The 17,545-nt window shown below is 37.9% G+C and overlaps 2 protein-coding genes across 10 annotated transcripts in view; one reads left to right on the top strand and one right to left on the bottom strand.

Annotated features, from left to right (window-relative positions):
* The window catches only part of USP33 (ubiquitin specific peptidase 33), a 37,361-nt gene extending 30,994 nt beyond the window's left edge, over positions 1–6,367 (bottom strand). For 3 of the 9 annotated variants that reach the window (XM_021404190.1, XM_021404193.1, XM_021404194.1), the window contains exons 1-4: positions 5,951–6,202; positions 2,376–2,438; positions 1,751–1,863; positions 670–723 (exon numbers count right to left, since the gene is read on the bottom strand). In XM_021404190.1, coding sequence (XP_021259865.1) covers positions 670–723; positions 1,751–1,863; positions 2,376–2,430 — 222 coding nt within the window. In that variant the 5' untranslated portion in view covers positions 2,431–2,438; positions 5,951–6,202. Of the gene's footprint in view, positions 1–669; positions 724–1,750; positions 1,890–2,375; positions 2,439–5,710; positions 5,856–5,950; positions 6,204–6,239 lie in introns of those variants that run through there. The other 6 variants (XR_002441029.1, XM_021404197.1, XM_021404196.1 and 3 more) reach the window with 5 other exon arrangements.
* MIGA1 (mitoguardin 1) overlaps positions 6,337–17,545 on the top strand; it is a 36,551-nt gene continuing 25,342 nt past the window's right edge. Inside the window, exons 1-7 of the mRNA XM_021404223.1 lie at positions 6,337–6,455; positions 7,195–7,365; positions 8,710–8,887; positions 9,427–9,563; positions 10,897–11,023; positions 11,462–11,598; positions 12,337–12,460. Of these exons, the coding sequence (XP_021259898.1) occupies positions 7,267–7,365; positions 8,710–8,887; positions 9,427–9,563; positions 10,897–11,023; positions 11,462–11,598; positions 12,337–12,460 (802 nt within the window). The 5' untranslated portion in view covers positions 6,337–6,455; positions 7,195–7,266. The remainder of the gene's footprint in view (positions 6,456–7,194; positions 7,366–8,709; positions 8,888–9,426; positions 9,564–10,896; positions 11,024–11,461; positions 11,599–12,336; positions 12,461–17,545) is intronic.

Here is a 17,545-nt window from a genome sequence, read left to right as displayed (position 1 = left end):
TTAAAGAGAAATATCAAACTCTGGAAACAGTTCTAGGCTTGAAGAGCTCAGAAGACATTTTAAAAACTAAGTCAGCCTCATATTTTCCTGTTGGTATGGATCAGAAGCAATAGTTTCAGACTTGGTTTTTTTTTTTTTTTTAAACACACTAAAATTTGATTTTTTTTTTGCCGATAGAAAGAAGAATAAGGTAACAACATATTTAAGAAAGAACTATATATAGCGTAAATACAATACAAAATTCAGGCAAGTTTGAAGAATGTTTCTACATGTTTATAAAGAAGGAGGGGTTACTTATTTTTAAGAATCAAAATTCAGAGTATCTGTTTTTATGGTCTTAAGAAGCCAGCATTTACCTCTAGATGCTATTATTAAAAATTGTAAGAGAAGCTTAGAAAAAGTAGCTTAATTTATTCAGAAACAACATATTATCTTAAGATCTACAGACATGGTGGAAAAAGATTTACTACTTTTTTTTTTTTAAAAAAAAGCTATAAAAGAAGAAGAAACCTTAATATGCTGGCTTCTTATAAAAAAATCTCATTTCAAACACAGTAAGTTACAAGAAAAAGAGCTTCAGTACAGTTGTTCCTCTCAAGAACAACAAAGAAAATCACTCCAACTTTTATCTTTAGTCTTTTAGATAAAGATTACAATTGAGCAGCTTACCTCTAAGCATGCCCAAAGGTTGGGTCCTCTAACTTTACAGTCCTGACAAGTGCCCTGTTCAGTTAAACACACAAGCAAAGAGTGATTTTTATTTACTTTCATCAGTAAATCACAACCTCAAGACAAACTGAGAAAAAATACTGTAAGATCAACTAGCAACTGAATTTCAACCACCAACTAACTTTCAAGACAGAAAAAAAAACAATGTGTTGATACTGGCTCAACTTTCATTTCTCTTAACACAATATTAATCTTCATGTATCTCTAGTAAAATCTTACAGCTCTGAGATTACATCTGAAGAAATGTTCTTGTAAATTAAGCGTAAACATATTTCATGTTATGTTATCATCAAAATTGGTCTTGCTTATCAATTAACATCAAGAGAAATGAAAGTGATGGAACTTACAACACCTGCACATTTTTATTTCCATACGTTCAACACTCCCTGCAAAGGTTTACAAAGATACGATGCTGGAGAAAAACTATTCCCCTCAGGAGCAAATCAGCTGCTCCACTTTTACAAAGAAACACAGTACCATGGGCAGAAAAGGGTTGACTTTTCATCACTTCCCAGTTACTGAGTTACAAAATCTTTTGTTCTGTTTATTAATACTAGCTAAAAACCAAGAGTTCAGACAGGTTTTCAACCTGTGGCTCCTCTATCAGAAAGTGAATCGTGATCAACAAAACTTTAAGCATATATTTCTCTGTTACAGTTTCCACTTGAAACATCAGTTATACTACCTATTCTATAGTTACACTTCCACAGTCTAAGTAACTAACTGCCACAATAACAGCATCTGAGAAAGTTCTGCTTATCTCTTTTAAGTGATGTTTCCATTAAAACATCACTTGCTTTTGAAAACACTGATGAGAAATATACTCTTAAATATTAAGCACAGAAAAAGGGCTTTTCAGCTTTAATGTCCATTATTCCTACCATATTTCGTTTAAGCATTATATTTTACTCCATATTTAGCACTTTTTTGCATTTTATGCCATGACACATGATAAGGTGTGGAACTGAATTCATGAGGACATTTAATGGAGATAGGAAGGAAGGAATGTGCTACCACTCACATGAGACTTCTGTATCAATTCCTCTTTCGTTATCTCGCCAACTGATTCCAGGTGTGGGCAATGGCTGCTGAGCGATGACATTTTCAGACGCTTTATTTTCCGAGATCCAGAAGCTGGGATTTCCAAGACCAAGAAGGCACTTTTCAACAGGAGTAAGAATGAGTAAAACCCAATTCCTTACAGTATGCAGCAACAGTAGATATCTAATGTACAATCTTTATAAGAATGCACCTTCTAAAAATGTTAAATAACTTACTAAAAGTAACTGAATCAACATTCCAAATTAAATACAGCTGAGTTCCAAAAAATGCAATCCTCTATTTTCTGAGTTCTAGGGCACAAACCTAAATAAGTGGAGCAAAGCCAGTCTGGCTGAACTACTCATCTTCCTGGCTTCTACCATGGCACTCAAAAGGCAAAAAAAGAAAGTGACAGCTTTCAAGCCTACCCAGGACTGTAAGTTCTGGAAAGTGTTACTGCACAATACTGCTGAAGTGCGCTGAAGCCACATGACCTTCTTGTCAAGGCAGAACGAAACTTTATCTTGCTTTTATTTATTTACAAAGACACATTCTAGATACCAGGCACATTATACATCAAGAGCAAGCTGAAACTCGTAACTCACATGTAGTACTGACTGCCCAGCAAACTTCTCTCTTGTTTGAGTTCTTCCTGTCCATCCAACAACCTTGATGCAGACAAAGAAACTTATCAGAAATAAGAAATGCTAAATACATTCACTTTTTCATCATTATTTTAATAAAAAAACTCAACTTGGCTGCATTATTTTCACATAAGTACTCAGTTGACTCTCGCTCCAGTTTTGCCCCTTAAACAATCGCTACTGATGCTCTGATCATTTAAGCCCAAGAAGTCTTAAACTTTCATTGCCCAATTATCCATCCAAACTCACTTTCCTTTACCAAGGCATGCAAGTAAACTTCCAACCTAATTCAACAAAGCACTTTCTTCTAACTGTTTGCAGCCTTTGGCACTGTCCTTCCATTTCTCTTGTTTGCTTTGGCAGCTCTAGACCCGTTTCTTCACCTATGAGATCAATCACTGCTTTCAGTACTAAGTAATCCAAGGCTCTCATAGGGAAGATTAGGAACAAGACCTTATCTGGTAAGATCTCATACACATTTTCTAGTAAACTTCCAGCTTTTTATCTTTGACTTTCTCTTCATTTCTACTGTCCCGTAATTAGACATTTGTCATTTCAGTTTCCTCTGATTATTGGAGATATTTTTTAATGTGTGTTATTACTACGCTATATAAATGGCATCATATATTGTAATTATATGTTATACCTATAAAATAATATAAGGCATATGAAGATATGTCTTATCATATATACATATGAATGTATAAAATATTTATTTGAATATAAATATTTATATATATGAGATGTATGTATATATATTCAAGCGTGCACGTGTATCTTTCAATCTTTTTGTACGTCAACAGCTTTACAATAAAATACTTAAGACCTAAGATCATGAGGCTAGAAACACAACGGTAAATAATTTGGGATTTTTGACAAAATTAAGTCTAAATTCTCTTCCCTGGTCAATGATAGAACCATTAAGAAGCATTATTCTTGAATATAAGTTGCACATGGAAAAATATTTTCTCAGTTTGTGTCTATTTGCAGTATTGCTGAAAGACTTCAAACACAAAAACAATAGTTTTTCAGGCAAAAACTCATCAACTTTGTCATACTGGAAGTTCTGGTTTGAACTGTAAAGTTTCTTTCCAGAAAGTAAACAGAAGGATTTATGTAAATTTCATCTTGTACATTTTGCAATGTCTATACAAATGTTAAAAACAGATGAGTGAGTTTCAAATAAAACCTTATCTAAAAAGTCATCACGGTGAATTAAAGCTGATTTAACACAAATGCTTTAAAAAGCTTGGTATAATGGCTTACTAAAACCTAAGGCTTAATTACTTTAGAGAAGTATATTTCTGAATGAAATATTCCAAGCAAAAAAAAAAAAAAAAGCAATGAATGAAGGATGAACTTCACCTCATACTACCAGATTTATATTTAATAGCTATTTCTCACCATTGGAACTGCAAAACCAACACAAACAAACAAAAAAAACAAACTAACTCACATAAGCCATCAAAAAGCATGAGCAATATTTTAAAGCATCATTACCAGCAAGCTATTTATTATTCAGCAGAATTCCATGGCATTATAAGACTTGTGTGGTGCCTACCAGAGAAGGCCTGTCATACACAAGTTAGAAAAACATTAAACACTAAGAGTTCAAGTAACCTTGAAAGCTTATCAAAGTATTTCTTAAAATACATATTAGATTTTAAATAGTTGTTTCTGTTTTTGTTTTTTTGTTTTTTTTTTTTTTTTAATTGAAGCTAAAATCAGTGTTTCCATTCACCTAATCATGGTAGTTAGCATTTCAACAGATGCTGAAATTAACAAATATCTATTTTGATTCAGCTGATATCCCTAGAGCCCTTTTATCAGATCATTTTACAGGGCTGCTTCCACACACCTGAATACTTGCCCTACAAACATGTCTAAACAAACTAATTTGAGAAATCAGAACATAATCATAAAAAGCTAATCTTACATAAATCTCAGCCAAATAAATTCTAATTTTCATAAACAAAACAAGAACTCAGTAATGGAATACAGGTGGAAGACTAAGAACAAAAGGATTTTTCGGAAGGCAACGGTTGCCTCAAGCAGTAATTGTATCTTCACTGTAGGCTTTACTACTTTGACCATACAGCTCCGAATAACAGTGTATTTAGCCAGTAAGCACTAAGCTCAGGGTTCTACATCAACAGTTAGGGTTACTTCACTGCTCACGCACCGGAACAGTCGTGTTTATTTTCTCTTTCAATATCAATAACCAAGAAAGAATGGTACACGGATGTGATTCTGTATCGGGATGTTTAATTACTTAAATAGTAAAAGAGCTCCACAGCTTTCAGTAATTAATTACTACACAGATATTCTTTACACTCAGGAAAAAAAAACACAACACCAACATTCACTGCAAACTGCACATAACCTATGCCTTAGATGGTATGTATTCCGATGTTTAAGATGTACATTTTTTTAATCAACATTCTAAAGAATTCTGTGACAACCTATTACTTCACAACAACAACAATTCTTCTTTAAAAACTTGAAAAAGTTTGATAATAAAACAAATCTAATCGAAAGGATCAAAGGAAGACCACTCCTTAATTTCACGTCCTAAATTCCTTTTTACTCTATTATCCAGTCCATGTTTTCGATACCTGGTCCCTGGATCCAGGAAACAAGGGCTACTCACTGAGCAAGACACAATGTTATTGACACACTTTCATTAGGTATTTTCCCTTGTATTGTTTCATACAACCATTAAGGTTGGAAAAGACCTCTAAAGATCATTATGTCAGACTGTAATCTACCACCAATATTGTCCATTAAACTACGTCCCCCAGTGCCACATCCCCACAGTTCTTGGGCACCTCCAGGGTCAGCAACGCCACCACCTCCCTGAGGAGCATGTGCCAATGCATCGCTGCTCTTTCCGAGAAGAATTTTTTTGTAATATACGATCAATACTAGATCTGAAGTTTAACAAAGAAAAATGTGTGTCTACGCGAAAACATTTGCAATATCACACGTATGGTTATGGCCTATAAATTTAACCCAGGATCTGAATTCTTTTAACCTCATTCTGCTTTTCAATGTGATCTTAGAATCACGATTAACATGATTCTACAATACTACCTACGAGCAGACAGTTAAAAAAGGAAATGTATCTTCAGGACTAAGCTTGAAAGCAGGTGAACTAATGACAGATTACGAGCATTACATTGAAAATGATAAGTCATAACTGATGAACTGAATACTAGAATCCTAAATCGCTGAAAGGACATTAAAAAAAACTCAAACGGAGAGTTAACCCGCTTATAAGGTTACACAATACTTACGTTACGTTTCCCTCTAAAGCTTACAGCCTGCCCACTCCCTTCTTTCCCCACACCACCCAGCGGGCCGACCCCAGAGCACCGAGCCCGCGGGGAAGGCCAGGCCCGGCCCAGCCTGCTGGGTGCACTGGCACAGCGATGGCTGGGGCCGGGCCGCCTCAGACTCCGAGTCCGGACGCAGCCACCGCCCGCCCGCCTCCTGTCCCCTCAGGGCGCCAAGACCGCCCCCATTCCTGCTCTTACCGTGAGAGCGCACCAAGCCTACAGCCGAGCCGGGCCGCGGCCAGCCCCGCCGAGGGCGTACCTCAGGCTCACGGGGACAGCGCTTCCCACCCCGCAGGCCGCGCGGAAGAAGGTGACCGCAACGGCGCCGCGGTCGGGCCGCGGACACAGCGCCCCCTCGCTCAGGCGAACGGGCGCCCACCGGCTGCGGCCGCCCCGGACGCGCCCCGCACAAAGATGGTGGCGCTGCGTGTCTCCGCTGCTCACGTGAGCGCTGCCCCGCACAAAGATGGCGGCCGCAGGCACTCACCCCGCCCTGACCGGCCGCCCGCAGGGGTAGGCTGCCCTGCGAAAAGATGGCCGGCGCAGACTCCGAGCGGGTTGGGCTGTTCTCACGTGGTAGCGGCCGCCTCCTGGCCGACCTCGGCCGCTCCGCGCCGGCCCGGAAGCAGATCCGATCCGTCTCCTAGCAGCGGCGGGAGCGCGGAGGGAGCTACCCGCGGGGGTTTGTGTCTGTCTGCTACAGGTAACAGAGGGCGGCATCCGTAGCGCCGCTGCGCAGTGCGGCCCGGCTCCTACCCGGGGCTTTGGGTGGGTGCTGAGGAGGGCGGGATCTGGGTGCTAGCCGCCCGGGGCCGGGGCAGCGCCGCACAGTTCGGCACCCCCACCCGGAGCTCTCGGGCTGCATCCCCGGGCACAGCGCTGCAACGAGGGGACGCCTCGGGCGCGGGCACAGCTCCCGCTTCTGCGCGGTGGCTTGGCCCTCGCTGTCACCCCGCGCTGAGGCTGCGGTTGGGGGTTTGCGTTGTATTTGGTATCGGGGGAGGGTGTTGTTCCTCTCACAGAGTGAGGTTACGTCAGGCTGTTGTATTTATTTTTTGTCGCGTGTCTGTAGAAACGCTGAATCTTACAATGAGGACCTTTCTGTCTGCCCCTGAACTCTTTCAGCTGCTGGATATGGTCTGCTGACAGTAGCGATTGTAGAGCTGTCTTGTGTATAATTTGGAGGGTATAAGCGGTGAGCTTTCAGGTAATAAAGCAGACATCCCACTGTGGGTGCCTGCTTAGACACACAGTCCTTTGTAGAGCACTGTTACCATAGACTGGAGCTGAGCCAGCAATGCATTGTCTTCTCATTAAGCGCAAACCTCTATGCACAGGCATCGCTCAGACAAGTCAGGTACCTGTTATCTGAGGGCCGCAGTCCTGTAGAAGAAAGCTGCCCTGGGTTTGCATTGCATAATTCTTCATCCTTTGTTTGACAGTATTCAGAGGACATCTGTGACTGATGTTTTTGAGGTAATTCTGCTTAATGAGGTTATGGGAGAGAAGGAGCCATGTCAGAGGAGGCTGTTACCGAGGCACGCTTTTCTCTGAAGACAGTGGCTCTACGGGCATTTCACCTTCCTGTGTCCTGGTATCACTCTCTCATACAGGTAATGTGCACTTTATCTGAGTATTGTAACTTGTGATACATCTTAAAAGTTTAATTGTAATGCAGTACTCATTCTTCTGATCTTAACATGAGCTAAATTTGTGAGGAAGGTCTTGGCCTTATTAGCTAGAATAGCTGTTTCTTTTATTTTTCTTTGGTGATGGTGTATCATCATATATCAGACTAAACAGATGGCTTTTTCTGCAATGTCTGTGTGTCTTCATTTTGCACAATCAAAATAATGGAGCTGTCTTTTCTGTAGAATACTTAAGTGTTTTAAAACTAAGCATAGCAGTTGGTTAAATTTTGGGTAACATTATTGAGTGCAGCGTCAAAGATTGCCAGTACCACTCACTGAGTTAATCTAAATGATGATTCTTTAGCAGAAGTCGAAAAGTGTACTTCTTGCTACTGAGTCACTTCTGCTTGATTAAATAAGTGACAAACAATTAAAACAAGGCAGTGATTCGTATAAAAAATAATAATAACAATTAAGAACCCAACAGATTCTTTTTTTTTTTTTTTTTTTGCTGTTTGTGTTTGTTTTATGCATGGAAAGATCATCAAATAAAATATTAAGGGTCTATTAATTACAGAATTTACTTTCATAAATGGACCTTGTGTGATTTGATTTATTTTGTTGATATTGTGCTGTATAAATAGCAGTGTGGATAGAAGTCCCTTGGGTAAAGAGTACGTTCATTCTGACCTTTGTTTTCAGGTTGGAAGGCTGTGAGTGTTGTGAAGCTGATACTTCTTGTCTGCAGGGAATAGTAAGATGTGTCCCTGGAGCAGCCTCATGACATGGGCAGAGGGGAGTTGCTGTTGTTTCATTGTAGAGATTCAGAGAAAAGAGGTGCTAGTTGCCTGTAACCACGTTTGATAAGCGATAGAGCGAAAAACATCTGAATTACTTGAAAATATGAATATTACAGTTATATCGCTCAGCAAATAAGCAGATTGAAGAGTGAGCCATGTTCTCTTGCCGTAATATACAGGAAGGAGTAAAAAAGGCTTCTGTTTGGCTTTGCAAAATAGGGCTCAAAAACAATTTTTTTTCTATTATGCATGTGGCAAATCACTGAAAAGGATTTGTGATGTATCTTGCAGCTCAGTGCAGCTGTGGATGTCCCACTAATCCCTTTGGCTCTCACCTGGCCATCACAAAATTTGAGAAGTAATTTGTCTTTAATAATAAATTGTTTATCAGTGTTTGTGAGAACAGAATCTCTTAGTTCCTCAGACAAGGAGTTGCCCAGGTTGAGCACACCAAAAGGAGTCCAAGGGGAAAGGTGAAAGTGAAGGAGCATGGATTTCCAGTGAAGTCACATTCTTTAATTTTCAGATAAAACTTTCCCCTGGGTTGAAGAAGCTATTCACAGTCACAGCAGTGAGTGCAATCTCTGTCATTTTTCTGGCCCATCATTTTAAAAGAAAACGTGGAAGGAAAAACAAGCAAGTGTCACAATGGGAGCCAGGTCATCTACTATTAGAATGTACCAAAGCGGCCGCATCAGAAAAAGGTACGTGAAGGAACAGCAAAGTATTTTTGTTTGTCTTGGGGGGAGGAAAGGGATGTGAAGGGATGAATGTATGTAACAGGATATGGTGGTAAAATAAACCATTTTCCTTTAATGTTGCGGAGGTTTGAACTGTTAAAGTAGAAATTGTTAAAAACAGAGTTATTATTTTATAAATTAGCTAGTTTTCCTCTCAATGTTAATGTTTTAACTGTAAATTTGAAACTAAATATATATTTATTCAATTAGTATATCAACAATTGGATTTGCAGTTCTTGTGGATGTACCTCAAAAGTGAGAAAAGCAGATTTAAACTGTATGGAATGGGAAAATAACTGTACTTAAAATGTGTGCTTATTGTTATGGATATGGACTCTTCTAATTCATAATTCTAATATAGAAGTGCAAATAAAATAATAATTGTTGTTTGCTTCTGAACTGGATTTTACTGAAAAGACTGGAAACAGTTCTTGCTAGTTCTTGCTAACACAAGATATGCTAGTTTTAAAGCTTCTACAAACTGAAAGCTTTCTATCTAATAGGTTCAAGTTGTTCCAGTAGCCGACAAAACTTGACTCTTTCTCTGAGCTCTGCCAAGGAAAAAGGATCACAGTCGTGTATCTATGCAAATGGAGGGCTTTTCAGTAAATACTCTGGTTCAGTTCAGAGTCTGGTCTCAGTAAGTAGAAGTGTTTTAAGGCATTTCAGTGTCTGTTAACCTGCTTTGGGTGTGCATCTAATGGTTTCACTGAGCTGAAACAGCTCTGAGTAAGCTGTATACCCTGCCTCTGAAGGCTAGAGGGGCTGACTGCGCAGATGACAACCTCTTTGTGGAAGAAGCTATTATACTTTCTACATAGTAAAAATAGTTTTTGTCAGAGATTTTATGTAACTGTAAGGTAAATGGGACAGCCCGCTGATTCTGTCCCCCTGACCTTTCCTGTCTTGTGTCTAACAGCTTCATAGGATCCAGTTCCATGAGATGGAATGAGCCAAACCTATGCTGCTCAGTGCAGCTGAAAGCAGGATTCCACTTGCATTTTGCACTCAGTTATACATTCCTGTGTGTGTGTGTGTATGTATAACATAAATATACATGCGTGCACATACATAGCTTTGATGCATTTTAGATCTTTTAGTGAGTCAACTTACAGACTTGGCAGTAAAATCACTTGTGATAAAACAGGGTTGAACACTTTTTTTGCTAGGTTACTGAGTTGGATTAAATCTCCAAACATTAGAATTGACACAATAGTAGCATAAAAATCTGAATGTAGAGAGGTGGCGAGACCTTCTCAGCCACATCAGCTCCTCTTAGACTTGCAGTCCAGAACAACAGGTCTTGAGCATGCCTAAAAACTTCTGGAGTTGTATAACTTATTGGCACAAATGCCATGGGAAGGATAGCTTAGTACAGTTCAAAGATGATAGAAAGAGAAGAAAAGAGGTAAGGACCACTGAACCCCTGGTCAGAATACTAAAATAAATGAAGGTTCCTTATGCTCCTCTGCTACATTGTAGATGTTATGGTGTGGGCTCTTCAGGCTGCAGATGATCTTTGTTTCAGTGATCAGCAGCTCTAATTAGAAACTGTTTACAGGACAAGAAGTTTAATGCAGTGTAGTTACTTTAATGTTGTGACTAGAAAGTGGGTTTACATCAGTCTAGATGTGTTTTATTTTTGAGACTTATTTCATATTTCTTTTTTAATAATCTACCGTCAAATTTAACTTGGAGAACAATATTGGAAATCACCAACTACTTTGATATTTTAGAAAAGGAACAATACTGACTTCCAAAACATTGCTGTTAATACTAGTGTGTGATTTATCAAAGAAAACAATTACGCTTGGCCTGATGATAATGCTTCTCTAAAATCTTTTAAGAGGTAATTTGTAGGTAAGACTTGGACCATAATGTGCTCTAGTAGGATTGTAGTCTTAAGGATACTCTGTATAACAACACTTCTAAATATTGTTGCTTTTAAATTGTGTTTATTTGTTTACCTTTAGGTTCAGAGTGCCACTTCTTGTCACAGTTGTGCTTGTGCCAATTCTAATTCCTGGGACAAAGCAGATGAAGAGGATATTAAGCTTGTTAATATTCCAGTGACTACACCTGAAAATTTATATTTGATGGGTAGGTTATCATAAAAACATTGAACATCTACCAGCAATGAAAGTAAATAATTGTTTTTATAACAAAGTGGCACCTGCACAGTATTACTGCAGTAATTTTTTCAGTGTCCTGTGAGCACCTAAGAACATTTCTATAAAATAATGAAAACCTGCTTAATCTAGAGTTAGGTTTTGAAAATACAGATTTTTGATTCCTATATTCGTAGTAGTTAACTATAGGTTTGTTTTTGAAAGTAAATAGGAAAAACTACTACTGTCCTTGTTGCATTAATCATATTGTGAATTTCTTCATTTAAAAAAGGGAAGCGGCTGTTTTAAAAGCTTGCATTTCTGCTGTAATCATGCCTGTTATCTATGTAGTTTCCTGTGACTCTAAAATGTGAATACATATGGTAGCTGTGTGTTTGATGGAGTGGAGGTATTCCTGATCTTACCCTAGGTATGGAGCTCTTTGAAGAGGCACTGCGTCGATGGGAGCAGGCATTAACTTTCCGTAACAGGCAAGTGGAAGATGAAGCAAGCTGTAGTTCCATCAAGCTGGGAGCAGGAGATGCAATTGCGGAAGAAAGTGTAGAAGTGAGTATATTTAATCTACTGTTGCTGTCCTGATAGTTCATTGCCTTTTGTTACCAGAATATTTTAAACTTCTAATGCAGTTACCATAACTGAGAGTGATTTCAAAGAACATGCATTTGAAGGATATCTAACTTTTTTTTTCCCTTTCTTTTAATTAGTTAGTTCAGGGGGCAAGTAGCTTTATTTCTTGTCAATTGCTGCTGCATCAGTGTTTACTTTGGGATGGTATTACTATTATCAAGTTACCAAGCATTTCTTTAACCAGTTCTCTCTTGGATTGTCTCTTTCTTGTACAGCCGTGAGAGGATATCTGCTTAGCAAAGATACAAGTCTTGGGAAATAAGATTATTTGTGAATATGATATTATATGATATTTGTGAATATTCACAAATACTATTTTTGAACTTTATCTGTATCCCTTTGTTCTCATGAAGTAAATGATGAAATATTTTGAAATAAACATACGCATGTGCAGCTTTCACTCTGTCTGGTGCAGTAAGCATCACAGATAATTTTGAAGTTTTAGATTTTTATTATACTAAATAAAATATATGTATCTTTAGAAATGCATGTGTTTTCTGGATGTTGAAGTGTTTATCTGACAGAGACTTTGTGCTGCTTGTAGGAAACTAGCATGGCACATTGAACTCTTTAAAGGCTGAATAAGATTTCTTTGTAAAATCCAAGAATGTAGACTGTAAACAAATAGAAAATCTTCTAATGTCTTTCTTCTTGCAGGATATCATTAGTGCTGAATTCATCCATAAGCTTGAATCCCTGCTTCAAAGAGCTTATCGTCTTCAAGAGGAGTTTGAGGCCACCCTTGGGACCTCTGATCCTGCGTCTCTGGCTAATGATATTGGTGAGTGCTGGTACTTTGTTTTTATTGCTTGTATTAATCCCTCTTGTGGAGGGAACTCATGGAAATATCCACTGAGCAGAGCTGTATTTATCAGTAACACAATAAATTCCAGGTCTTTTATATTATTATTTAAAGCTTGATGTAGTATTCATATTTTAAATAAGAATGAACTGCTGAGAGGATTTTTTTTTTTCCCTCATGGATTGTCAGTATGTATCAGTATTTTCAGAATTCTTCTCAGCTTTCTAAAATTTATCTTGACTCAGGTATTTAAATACTTATGGGGTAAAAATATATGTTCCTCTTCTTACAGCATGATTGTCTGAAAGCATTTCAAAAGAAAGCTTCAGGTGTCTTCTGAATATTTTAATTGTGTGGCCTGGTGTAACTTAATCCAAAAAAAAAAGCCCAGCCCATAACAAAATGAAACCAGAAGACAGAAAAAGATATCAATTTTCAAAGCTGCCATCCTTAGAGATTGAAATTTATCATAGGTATGAGTGACTAAACCCGAGATGTTGTAATGGCAAGTCTAATAAGAGTAATTGCTGCCAGACATGCTGATTTTATTTGAAGAATTGGTTTAAGATGTTCCTAAAGCCTGATATCACTGCACGCTTTCATAATTCAGTATCAAGCATCTGATCTCAAATAACTGTCAGACTTCAAAGGCGGAACATATTCTGGGATTAGTTTTAGTTTGTAGCCTTGTTTGTTAGGCTTCAGCTTTGGTTTGGCTGGCACAAGGTGGCAGTGCTCTCATCTGTTAGCCTTCACATCATTTTGTAACTTCTAAATACAGATCAGAGTAAGGTGGGAATTAGGTCAGAGCTGGCTTTCTGACATGACTGCGTACACTTGCAAACATAACATAAGCAGAAAAGTGTTTGGATGTTTTATTTTGATGTCTGAAGCCATAAGCCATAAATAAAGTTGCAGCACGTATCCTTTTTTAAATAGAAACTTATTTGTAGCTTTTGTCCTCAGGCAAGATGAATAAAATGGAATTCAAGGGGCTCAGTGTGTTTAGTTGTTGATTTGTTGTGTTTCCCTGGAAGTATTTTAAATTGATATTTTGTTATTATTTTTTTTTAGATGTGATAATTTTATTCTTGTTTACCAAGAATGCTCTGACAATTCAGTTATTTTCAGAAGTTCTTCGTAGAAATCATTTGTGATCTCCTGAATAGGTGTTGTCAGTTACTTCGTTATGAATTGTATTTGTGCTGGCGCAGATGCGTGAGGGCAAAAAAGTGAAGAATTAGTTTAGTGAGTAGTGCTTCACTGTTCTGGATTTGAGTTTTTCATCGTTACCTTAAATTCATGGCTTGAACAGCAAGTGTAATATCAGAGAATGCACCACTTTTGCAGAAAGTTATTTTAGAAAATAAACAGAAGAACATCATCTCATCAAACATTGTGATGCTTAAAAGATTTAATACAGAGGATGTTTTTGTCCAATATTTGTTAGATATAGAAGCATTTATTCACTCACGATTTCATAGATAATTTACCTTCCTGTAGGATATAATGTTTGAATGTTTGAAGAAGGATATTTCTGAGATCAGTGTTTTTTGGTAACTTTTCTGGGGAGAGACAGAAAAATGCGTTTGGGAGAATCCTCAAAGCTTTCTTACGTTTTTGTTTTTCCATTAATTTTTACTTAGTAACCCAGTGAAAGAAAATGAAAAGAGCTCTCAACAGACTTTCCCTTACTACCCCAAAATGTATATATTAATATGTAATACTCATTTTATTTTGCTTCTCTTTGAAACTTTGTATAACCCTTTTACAAAATGGTAGTCCTGGACAATTCATATCTAAACTTGTGAAAGAAGCTGGATGAAGAAAGCACCCTAATCCATCACTTACTAGTCACCAGTCTTGGAAAGAGGAAAGTGTTCCAAATGATTGGGAAATTGCCAATAGAGTTACAAGTGAGGAGGAAAAAAAGGGGGAGGGGGCTGGTGAAAGAAAAAGCACAAACCAAAATGTCATGCCTATGAAATAATGGAGTTAATAATTCACAGTTCTGTTACCTCAGAAGATAAAAGCTGTAATTAGTGCCAGTCGATATGATTTCTTGGGAACTAGCTTTTCTTAAACTGTAGGTTTTTTTGAGAGATGTGTGATTTTGAGAATTGATATAGCATACATTAGATGATAAGAATTAGCTTGCTGACTTGAACATTTGTTGATGCTCTGCCCACTATTAAGGGAAAGGTTTGTAGAAAAGTATTTTAGGACAAACTAATACTGTAATTTTATCAACTATGTAGTTGATGATAAAATTCTTCATGTGGCCTGAAGCTGATGAAAAATAATCATTTAGGACATTAAAAACATTGAGTAATGAAAAGGAAGGGTTAGTATTGATTGAATTATCTTTTTTGAATGATTGCAGTTGAATATAGGCAAGTAGGGATTGTACATAGACATGGAAGATTTAAAAAAATAAATAGGAAAATTATGCCTCACAATCGATGTAAGTTATCAGTATAGGGCTGTGGGGAGGAAAAAAAAACACAAACATTACTAATCTTTGACTATGTGACAAGGACTGTATCAGCATATTTGCAGAGATGCAGTCTTCTTTCTGTATGGTTTTGGGATGAACTGGACACAGTATACTTCAGAAGATATGGAAATACCAGACAGCTCAAAGCAAACCATAAAAATGATGTGTGTTTTGAAGAGACAAGCTCATATGTGGTTTAATTTGTGTAAGGTTAGCTCTTTATTGATGAATATACTGAGAGGAGACTTGCTTCTTCTGGATAGCTACTTACACATGGAAAAGTTATGTGATGCTGGGGAATATTTAGACCTGGTTGTCAAAGTCATAACTATATCCAGTTTCTGCTTGTTCAAGTGAAACAAATTAAGTTCTGAACTAAGCTTGCCCTGAAACGTGTTGAGAGTATTCCAGGGTTTTAGATGTATTGTTGTTGCTTTATCATCATCATTATTATTATTATTGAATGCTGTTTTGAGGAAAGATTTTATTTCTTTTTGAGATAGAGGGATGGGTGTGGGGCTTAAATGGTCATTGTAGTCTTTCTGGCATTTAAGTGTCCAACACGGCGACTGCTACTTTTACTTCTTTCATAGACCTTTGAGAAAAAGCCTTTGTTCACCTTAATAGGTAACAAGAAAACGCTTTGCTTTCTGGTTTGGTTGGTTGTATTTTTCCCTCCTCTGGTTAGATATATTTTGTGAATTTTTCTTCGGTTTTCTCCATCTTTAGCACTTGTGATTAACCACAGCTGGAGACAGGGCTCTGGCAGTCGGGCAGATGCTATCAAGTGTTATCAAAAGACTTGCTACGAAACATCTGACAAGCATTCCTTATTACTAAACCCACAGCTATAGTGAGCTCCAAATCTGGCCAGGACAGAAATTTTCAAGGTTAAAATTACCCATTGATTTCTAACTTTTCAGTTTTCACTGTAAAATATTCTGCCAAATCTCTGGGGCTCCTGAAACCACTCTCCCGCCTACTTGTTTACTAACGAGAGATGTTGCTCCTTCCCCGCGTCTTTAAATGTTGTTCTTCCCAGGGTCTAATTTTCTCTAAGTAAGAAGTTAGTGCTGCTGTTGACTGATGTTCTTCTGAATTTTGTGCTCCTTCCTTTCCAAGCCTGATAGCTTGACAGTTACGTGAGCTGTACCAACCTCCCAAGGTTCCCATAGCTGTGTAGCCCTGCATACCATCAGCACGTTTCACTGCGGAAGACTGAGGAATGGGTGCTGCAAGCAGGGACACATTGCTGACATCTGTCTCATACCACAAGCTTGCTTTTCTTTTCATGATCCCATTTACTAGTTGAAGTTGTTTGACATGATAAACAATTTGCCAACGTGCTTTGAGAGACAGACTTCTGGAGGAAGGTATTGGTAATGTGCTATGTGGGAAAGTCAGGAGCAAGTTACCTGGGATACTGTTAGAATAGAATCGCTCGTCACTGCAGCTAGTCTCTTTCATGATGTGGCCGAAGTGCTTCTCTGCTGCTTGCTGTGACAGGTAAAAGATGGCTTGTCAGAGCAAGCAATTGTCACTTGAAGTGGTTGCATGCTCTAATCTAATGTTCAACTTCATGCCTGCTAAATAAATACCTCTTGTGGGTAGAATTCTGCCAGGCTGTTGTTGCTGTTGTTATTAATTGCAAATCATTTCTTTCAATTCAATAACCTATTGTTGAGTTAGAAATGAATACAGCCCTGGAAAAGATTTACATTTTAAGAAGATAAAATAATGGAACTTAATTATATTCACTGTGGTTGCATTCCCTGCTGGACTTCTAGAATTATCGTAGAAACCAGCAAGCTAGAAAGTGATTTTTAAAGCACAAGAATTTCTGGGTGGGAAATAAAAAGAAATACACAAAGCTAAGCTGCTGTTGGTTTTGTGCTAATTGATTCTCTGAGGACTGAAACCTAGGACTGGAAAGCCTAGAAACAGGCTTTCCTGGGGCAGGCATAAGCTCCTCTGAGTCAGGAAGAAGGCAACTGGCAGAAAACTCACATCGTAGTGCTCGTTGTCAGTGCTGAATTCCTAATTCTTAAAGTTATTACTTTGATTTCAACTGCGAAAAGGAATGCTGACACTCAAGCTGACGGTGACTTGCATATATACTGTCCCCTAAACTTTTTGATAATATATATATTTTTATTAGTAATTACATTTTAACTTTAAAATATTTGCTAGTTTAATTTCTTGCTTATACCATTTACAACAAATAAAAGATCTGTCAGTAAGCTTGGTGTTGTTGGATGGTAGGTATGTCTGTTTCTTTTTTTAATTTTCTCCTCACACTCCAAGATATGCCTGGCATCTGGGAGAGAATGAGCACAGCCTTTAACCTAGTGACAAAACTCTTGGGAGAACTTGCATATTAGAACCCTTTTCTCTTACTGCTTTTAAACAGGAAAGCCTTTGCGTAATCAGCGAAGCTATCGAAGGATCATTTTTATATATTTAATCAGCACAAACTTCTGTGATGTTTTGCTGTCTTTTGGTGAATAAGTGAGGTCTGTTTCTTCCTTCCTGCTTATAAAACTTTAATGGAAAATATTTAGTTTGAG

This window comes from Numida meleagris, chromosome 7, assembly GCF_002078875.1.
Source record: "Numida meleagris isolate 19003 breed g44 Domestic line chromosome 7, NumMel1.0, whole genome shotgun sequence".
In the NCBI taxonomy this organism is placed as follows: Eukaryota; Metazoa; Chordata; class Aves; order Galliformes; family Numididae; genus Numida; species Numida meleagris.
This window is presented reverse-complemented; position numbering and strand designations above follow the sequence as displayed.